At 48.5% G+C, this 8,659-nt stretch overlaps 2 protein-coding genes across 2 annotated transcripts; both read right to left on the reverse strand.

Annotated features, from left to right (window-relative positions):
- Positions 1–2,933: 2,933 nt before the first annotated feature.
- On the reverse strand, positions 2,934–4,541 carry LOC121132726 (interferon alpha-inducible protein 27-like protein 2). The gene is made up of 4 exons (XM_013112166.3): positions 4,431–4,541; positions 4,284–4,313; positions 3,617–3,778; positions 2,934–3,156 (listed from the first exon to the last, which is right to left on the reverse strand). Exons 1-4 carry the CDS (start codon positions 4,438–4,440, stop codon positions 3,014–3,016), a joined length of 345 nt encoding a protein of 114 aa, XP_012967620.1. The 5' UTR covers positions 4,441–4,541; the 3' UTR covers positions 2,934–3,013.
- Positions 4,542–7,309: 2,768 nt separating this feature from the next.
- Positions 7,310–8,659, reverse strand: LOC121139546 (interferon alpha-inducible protein 27-like protein 2A). Its single transcript, XM_040743406.1, has 4 exons — positions 8,653–8,659; positions 8,507–8,536; positions 7,882–8,043; positions 7,310–7,440 (listed from the first exon to the last, which is right to left on the reverse strand). The coding sequence occupies exons 1-4, from the start codon at positions 8,657–8,659 to the stop codon at positions 7,352–7,354; spliced, it is 288 nt and encodes a 95-aa protein (XP_040599340.1). The 3' UTR covers positions 7,310–7,351.

Below are 8,659 nucleotides of genomic sequence, written 5' to 3' on the forward strand. Positions count from 1 at the left end.
TCATAACCTTAACATCATGTGTGCTGTTTGCAGGGTAAAGGTTGCTCAGGGCCCTGCCTCTCTGCTTCCCGGGACTTGGGTGGGTTAGGCTCACCTCCTTTTCCCACATCTTGTCACAGAGACACATGGTATGGTTGAGTGTCAGGTGGAATGAGTCGAAAAGTGAAAACAGAAGCTGCCCTCTGCCCTGATAACTCTTCCAAGGTCACCTCCTCCTTGGCTACTCCCAAGGTGGGGAGTTCACCTAAATGACTTCTGAGATCATGGCCAGATGGGGTTGACTCGGTCCCTATGAGGAGTTCAGCATGGTATCTGTCTTGTGCACCCATCTCAAAGCCATGGCTTGGTTTGCATTCGTACCACCCTCCCCACTATGTATGCAGTGATTATTTCTGGTGGCCAGGATTTAAACACTTCTGTCACAGCTAAGTTACCAGAGAAACCCAAACCTCTGCCTATTCTCTCAGTCCTGTAGCCCCACTAGAGGAAAATAACTTTCCCCTTTTATGTGCCCAGCAGAGCCCTTGGCCATGCCAAGGTGGGGGTGGTAATCCACTGTTCACACTTGGTCTCAGGAAGCGGTTGTCTCTTCTAGCTTGGGTCCCCACTCACTTACACACACAGAGTGGTTCTAGCTATTGGAGTTCCAGGAGGGATTTCCCTGGGGCAGAGGTAGTCCTCATCCTCCCTCTAAAGGAGTCAACTCCCTGTCCCAGTGTCTAAGACCAAAAGTTTCTCCTGTCTCCATTTCAAAATTCATATCTCCTTTTCAGGCAGTGAAGTGTATAATTGGAAGATTCAAAATCACCATTCTCTGAAAAGCTCCAGTGTTGTGGGATCCCGCTTGTGTCCCATCTCCACTTAAGCCACCAAATAACACACAAGATACTATATTAATTATGAAGCTGTTGGCTGTTTGTTATGGTTTCTTATCGGCTAGCTCTGACTTAATTATTAACCTATAATTACTAATATATATTTTTATAAGGTCTTATCTTACCAAGAACGCCAGACTTGCGTTCTTTCCTCCTGGGATCACATCGCGACTCCTACCCTTGACTACATTTCCCAGAACCTCCCTTCTCTCCTAGTCCTGCCTATTTTGCTTCCCTGTTGGCCAACAGTGCTTTATTAATCAATCAATAGGACAACATATACACAGAAGGACTGTCCCCCATCATTCCAAGCCCTCATTAGTCTCCTAGAGACAGTTTTTTTAATACCCACCAGGGACCTGGGATGACTGTCAACAGCTCCTGGACACTCTCTTCAAGGCCAAAGGCAGGGGCAGACTGGAGCATGACAGTACATAAACCACCCTTGGGCCTGACAGAGGATCACTGCCAGTCAGGGCAGTCCAGTTAGAGTGGGTTTTCTCTCAGTCTGACCTGACTGGGAGTCCAACACTGCCCAAGATAAGGAGCACCTGAAGAGTTTTTGTCAGGCCATTGTTTCATGTATTGAAGGAAGCTTCTAGAAACATTTCCAAGCTGTGTAAGGTGACAGAGGTAATACAAGAGTCCTAGGAATCATGTATAGGGTTCCCAAAGGGCTTGTGTGACCCTCACATGATGTTCACACCCACAGACACAGAGGGACCAGAAATGCAGTGAGCAACGGTCAACCGCAGATAATAGAAAGAAACTTCCCAAGTTAGAAGGGTTTGAGAATATGAATGGGTCCCAATTACTGGAGATCACTCACAAGATACACCATAACTATGACTATGTAGGAAAAAGTGCAAAACAAAAGATTGACCTGAGCAGTAACTGCAGTGCTCAGGGAGACATATAGAAGAGATCCCAGAGGGGAAGTCAGAGACACCAGGAAAGGAAAAGGGACAAGGGTATATTGTCTTATGTAAATATTTGCAAATGGGGTAGGTGTCCTAGTTGAAGAATTGTGACCTAGATGAGGTCAGTGCCCAATCTGTCCAACAGACTTGATCCTGTTTCTGTTGGTTGGCCCCTACATCTATGCTAATAAAAGAAGCTGAAAAATTGAATTTGGGCCAGGAACCATTCCTAACGACATATACCCTGTTGATGCCCCTTTAAAGGGGGACCCAGCCAGTGCTAGAATAATGCATTATCAATCTCTTTTGGGCCAAACCCACACCTATTTCTGTAAAACTTCAGCCATGAATCCAGCCAGTGTGCTGACAGACAATTATCCAACAGAGGCTCTTCTTGAGTGCTTGGAAGTGACTGATGCAGTCCAGCCCATCAGATCTGACCTAACAGATGTCCACACGCAACATTATATCTCTGTGTGTGCTCCCGAGATAGACTTCTGTATGCATTACCGTGTCCCATCCATTTGTCCCTCCTTCATGGAGTCTTCCAGATTCCCCTGGTCTCTAGCTGTTTGTGTGTCATTGTGGACTCTTCCCAGCACTGCCTGTTGCATCCCATGGGCAATGACTACCACCCTTGGGTGAGGGTGTGGACAGGGTACCAAGACATAAGGCAGGAATTTCAGCCTCCTTTTCAAGTTTGCAGACATTGTACAGTGGTGACCTTTTTTTATTCTATCTCCTTCCAGAGGACCAGGGCAGTACTTTAGCACAGTGCATCCCTGGTACAGTTGGGTAGCTATGTGCTGCTCATAGCCCTGCATATCCAGAATCATAGATGAAGATGGACCAAGAGCTCTAGGGTCAGTGTTCTTGGCTTCCTCTCACCTTTGCCCCAGGACAGCAACCTCTGTTAGCCCAACCTTTAATCAGGAAAGAATAAGCTCTATGAAGAGCAGGGAAAAAAACCCATGCCATACAGACCATCTCCAGTGAGGCAGGAGGCCTAAAGCACACTCACTGTGCTGGCCAACCTGTCACCTCCCTTTGATCTCCTGCCTGAGACTGTCTTAGAAAACATGAAGACTTGGCACTCCCAGTCCACAAGTCCCTTCAACGAAGGGACCAGAAGCAAAGGTAAGAACACCAGTACAAGACCTTTATTTTTCATCTTTCTCTGACTTCAGTGTAGGTTTTGGTGGCTCATTTGGGGGTACACTATTTTCTCTTATTCTTTGTTTGGTTCAACTGTCGTCTAATAAATTCAAGCAAGACTTCAACACCTTCCTCGACAGATGCCCCAACAACTGCCCCAACAGAGCCCAGGATGATGTTGGATGTTGTGGAAAGTCCAGCAGCCCCTGGGAAGGAGACAGTACAGGTACACACAGTGGCCTGAGGTTTAGAGATGCCCCATTGCCTTTTCGTCTGAACCTTAGGGCTCTGCTTTAGACAGAGATACTCAAAGTGGACCAGTAGGAGAAGGCAGATTTGGTTAAACTGACATACAGGAGGGAGAGCTCTTCAGAGAGGACTGCCCTCTCTACATAGCAGGACAGAGGGGGACACACTGGATAAGGACACCCAGGTAGGGAAGATTCAGAGCCCAGGTAGCATGCATCTTAGACCAGGGCTCCTCCCTGCTTCTGCCATCCAGTGCCCCTTCTGCCTGCGCCACACCCCAACTTCACTCCCAATGGACCAGATAATAGCGACAGAACTAGAAGACCCAGGTCCTATAAAAGGTGGCAGTGTAGGGAGGGGAAGGGAGATGCCTTCCTTAGCTGGGTCTCCACTCATCTTGCCTGGACTGATACTTACCCACAGACTGCAATATGGCTACCAGGCTTCCTGCTGCAACTCCACCCCCATTGGCGATTGCTGCTGCTGACATCATCTTGGCTGCCATGGATCCTGCTGCAATTCCTGCCCCAGTGAAGCCCACAGCACCCAGGACAACAGGAAAAGCAATCACAGCCCCAACTGTAGGGAGATGAGTAGGGTGGTATGAGCTCAGGGGAAGACCCACTCAACAATTCCTGGACTGTTTGAGGGGGTCTTTCTATTCTGAGCAGCAAGGAAGGGGGTCCCAAGGCAGGGTGCCAAGTGGAGGTAAGGAGGTCAGTGGAGGATCTGACAGAGCCATGGTCTTACCAAGGTATGTGACACTGGGAAGTCATCATCCTTCACTGGGCCTCAAGATTTTATGGGGTGAAATTAACTACCCCATACAGTTTTAAGTAGCTGCCCTCCCCTTCCTCAATGAATTTTCTACTTGCTGCTCATCATGTATAAGGCCTGTAGAAGTCAGTAAGGAAACCGTCAGCTGCTCTGTAAACTTTAAGCTCACCCAGGGATCAAGCGCAGCTATGGCCCTGTACCTCTTCACCCAGGCAGCTCCAGAGTCCAGCAGAAGGCAAGAGCTGAGCCAGAGCCCACAGCCAAGCACAAAGCTCCCACAGCCTCCCAGCAGGTGCAAGAAACATACCTCCTCCTATTGCAGCACTGACGATAGTTCCTAGGGAGAGATGGGGAGGGTAAAAGAGATTAGTGTTGGCTGCTATCAGTGAGTTCTTGGTGGGTTTGTGTCAGGGAGCCCAGTTCCCAGCCCACACCAGTGCTGAGGGTTACTAACTCTTCTTCATGGTGAGATGTGTTGGTAGCAGGTAAGCCTAGGAAGTGACTTAAGTCTGAAGAGAGAAGGAGGGACTCTTGTTGGTGAACCAATAGGGACAAGCACCACTCCTTGCAATGAGTCAGAGTCCTGGTGGAGGTTTGAAAACCACAGGGAAATAGGCACCTGTTCTCCTCTCATCTGATTATCTCTGAGTAGATGGTTTCCCTCTAGATTGATTTCTATCCTGACTGACCTTTAAAACACACACACACACACACACACACACACACACACACGCACGCACGCACGCACGCACGCACGCGCGCGCGCGCACGTGCATGAACACAGACACAAAGACAGGCAGAGATAATTGATAAATAGGTATTTATGAGGTAATCACTTACGGAGATAAGAGTAAGGAGAAGGAAAGGTAAAGACATATATAAATTAAGACCTACAACCAGCAAGAGCAACACTGAGCAATAGACCCATTCCTCATGTCCAGTCCCAGGGTAGTGGCATATAAGAGAGATTACTCTGAAAGCTGTCCTAATCTGGAAAGTCTAAATGTTTTGCCTAGTACTTTTCATCTGAGATAAGAGAGGATATTAGCTGTGACGGTTTAGTGTTCAACCTCATCAAAGACTTGAGTTGGAAAATATCATTACTAAGTTAGGCAGGAAGTGCAAGTGTGTGACTTCCTAAAGATGCAGACAGAAGCAGCAGCTGATCCCCAGGTGACCCAACACCCAAAACAGTCAAAAGCAAGATGCCACTCCCCTTTCATGCTTGAGGAGGAGACCATGTGTCACACTTGGCCTCAGGAAGCAGTAGTCTCTTCTAGCTTGGGTCCGCACTTCCTTCCACACACACACAGTGGTTCTGGCAATTGGAGTGCCAGGAGGGATTTCCCTGGAGCAGAGGCTGTCCTCATCCTCCCTCAAAGGGAGGCATCCCCTTCCCAGTGTCCCAAGAGCCAACGGCTGTCCGGTCTCCATGTCATAATTCATATCTCCTTTTCAAGCAGTGATGTGTATAATTGGAAGATTACAAACACAGTATTCTCTGAAAAATTTCAGACCCTCATTAGACTCCTAGAGACAGTTTTTTTATACCCACCAGTGACCTGGGATGACTGTCAACAGCTCCTGGACACCCTCTTCATGGCCAAAGGGAGGGGCAGACTGGAGCATGCAGTAGATAAACCACCCTTGGGCCTGACAGAGGATCACTGCCAGTCAGGGTAGTCCAGTTAGAGGGGGTTTTCTCTCAGTCTGACCTGACTGGGAGTCCAACACTGCCCAAGATAAGGAGCCTCTGAAGAGTTTTTGTCAGGCCATTGTTTCATGTATTGAAGGAAGCTGCTAGAAACATTTCCAAGCTGCCTAAGGTGACAGAGATAATACAAGAGTCCCAGGCATCACCTATTGGGTTCCCAAAGGGCTTGTGTGACCCTCACCTGATGTTCACTCCCATAGACCCAGAGGGACCAGAAAAGCAGTGAAAAACCAGTATTGGCTTTGTCATGCAGTCAGGCCCACGTATTAGAAAGAAACTCCCGAAGTTAGAAGAGTTTGAGGATAGGAATGGGTCTCAATTATTGGAGATTGATCAAAAAGTTAACAATAACTATTGTTGTGCAGGGAAAAATGCAAAACAAAAGATTTGACCTGAGCAGTAGCTGCAGTGTTCAGAGAGACATATAGAAGAGATCCCACAGGGGAAGTCAGAGACACCAGGAAAGGGGACAAGGGCATCCTGTCCTATGTAAATGATTTCAAAGGGGGCAGGTGTCCTAATCAGGTATTATAACCTTGGAAGAGGCCAGTGGCCCATCTGTCCATCAGACTTGATCCTGTTTCTGTACATAGGGCACCACAGCTACGTTAATAAAAGAAGCTGACAAATTGACTTTGGGTGAGAAACCATTCATATCACCACATAGCCTGTTGAGGTCCTTTTGAGGGGGGACCCCAGAGAGGTGGGTAGCCAACCCCTGAATGATGCACTTCTCCTGGACCAGCCCACACTCATTTCCATAAAACTTTAGCATCAGTCCAGGCATCCTGCTGTCATGCAATAACCCAACAGAGCCTCTCCTTCCCTGCCTGGAAGTGACTGATGCAGTCCAAGCCATGAGACCTGAGCTAACAGAAGCCCACACACAACCTTATCTCTGTGTGTGTGTGCTTCCCCTGATAGACTTCTGCATGCCTCTCCATGTCCCTTATTTCTATATCTTTTCATGAGATCAGATCCCAGCCTCTGATTTACATGAATGTGCCTGGTACCTGTCACCACAGTGCACAGTGTCCTGTGACAAAATTGTCTCAAAAATGCCAGAATCCTCCTGCCTCAAAGTCCTTTGTGTGTTGTTGTGGACCCTGTGCAACACTGCATTTTGCATCACATGGGCGATGACTCCCACCTTGGGTGAGTTGTGGTCAGGGTCCCAGGACGTAAGGCAGGAATTTCACTCTCCTTTTCAATTTTATAGGCATTATGTGGTGGTGGTTTTTTTGATTCTATCTCCTTCCTGAGGTAGCAGGGCAGTAGCTTAGCCCAGGGCATCCCTGGTACAGTGGGGTAGCTATGTGCTGCTCATAGCCCTGCACATCCAGAACCATTGATGAAGAAGGACCAAGAACTCTGGGGTCAGTGTTCTAGGCTTTCTCTCACCTCTGCCCCAGGTCAGCAACCTCTGTTAGCCCAACCTTTGATCTCCTGCCTGAGTCTGTCTTAGGAAACCTGAAGACTTGAAAGTCCACAAGTCCCTTCAAAGAGTCTCCACAAGCAAAGATAGGCATACCAGCATATAAACTTTATTTTTCAGCTTTCTCTGACTTCAATGATGGATTTGAGGGATCATCTTGTGGTACACTGTTTTTAAATATTCCTTATAGGCAGTGGGTTCAACTGCAGAAGTGTCTTCATTAAATTCAAAGCAAGGCCATAACAGCTGCCCCAACAGAGCCAGCCCCAACAGAGCCCAGGATGATGTTGGATGATGTAGAGAGTCCAGCAACCCCTGGAAAAAAGACAGTGCAGTGACAGTGGCCTGAGGTTTAGAGAGTCCCCACTGCCTTTTTGTCTGAACCCTACGCTCTGTTTTAGACATAGATATTCAAAGTGGACCAGAAAGAGAAGACATACTTGGGTAAACTGAGATACAGGAGGGGGAACTCTCCAGAGAGGAATGTCCCCTCTACATAGCAGGCCTAAGGGGGACACACTGGAGAAGGGAAGATTCAGAGCCTAGGTAACATGCATCTTAGACCAGGGCTCCTCCCTGCTTCTGCCATCCAGTGCCCCTTCTGCCTGCACCACACCCAACTTCACTCCCAATGAACCAGATAATAGCGACAGAACTAGAAGATGCAGGTCCTATAAAAGGTGGCAGTGTAGGGAGAGGAAGGGAGATGCCTTTCTTGGTTGGGTCTCCACTCATCTTGCCTGGACTGACACTTACCCACAGACTGCAGTGTGGCTACCAAGCTTCCCGCTGCAACTCCACCCCCATTGGCGATTGCTGCTGCTGACATCATGTTGACTGCTATGGATGCTGCTGCGATTCCTGCCCCAGTGAAGCCCATGGTACCCAGGGCTATGGGAGCAGCAATCACAGCCAGAGCTGTTGGGAGAAGAGTTGGGTGGTGTGGGCTCCGGTGGAAGAAAATTCCTTGACTGTGTTTCAGAGGTCTTTTTATTGTGAGCAGCAGGACAATTGGTCCCAAGGATAGGGCAAGGTGTCCGCAAAGAGGAAGATCTGACAGAGCCATGGTCTCACTAAGGTGTATGACACTAGGAAGTCATCATCCTTCACTGGCCTCATGCTTATGAGGGGTTAAATAACTACTGCAGTTACAGGAGCTGCTTCCCCTAGCCCCCTCCTTCAATAAATTATTTACTTTTCCCTCTACATATATAAGGCCTGGAGGAGAAACTAGGCAGGAAACCATAAGCTCATCCCTGGAATGAGTGAGCACAGCTCCGGCCCTGATAGCCCCAGAATCCAGCAGAAGGCAAGAGCTGGGGTGGAGCCCACAGCCAAGCACAAAGCTCCCACAGCCTCCCAGCAGGTGCAGGAAACATACCTCCTCCTATTGCAGCACCGATGATCACACCTAGGGAGAGATGGGGAGGGGAGAAGAGATTAGTGTTGGCTGATGTCAGTGAGTTCTTGGTGGGTTTCTGTCAGCGAGCCCAGTTCCCAGCCCACAGTAGGGTGAGGGCTACCAACCCGGCAT

This window comes from Mesocricetus auratus, unplaced genomic scaffold, assembly GCF_017639785.1.
Source record: "Mesocricetus auratus isolate SY011 unplaced genomic scaffold, BCM_Maur_2.0 Super-Scaffold_15014, whole genome shotgun sequence".
NCBI lineage: Eukaryota > Metazoa > Chordata > Mammalia > Rodentia > Cricetidae > Mesocricetus > Mesocricetus auratus.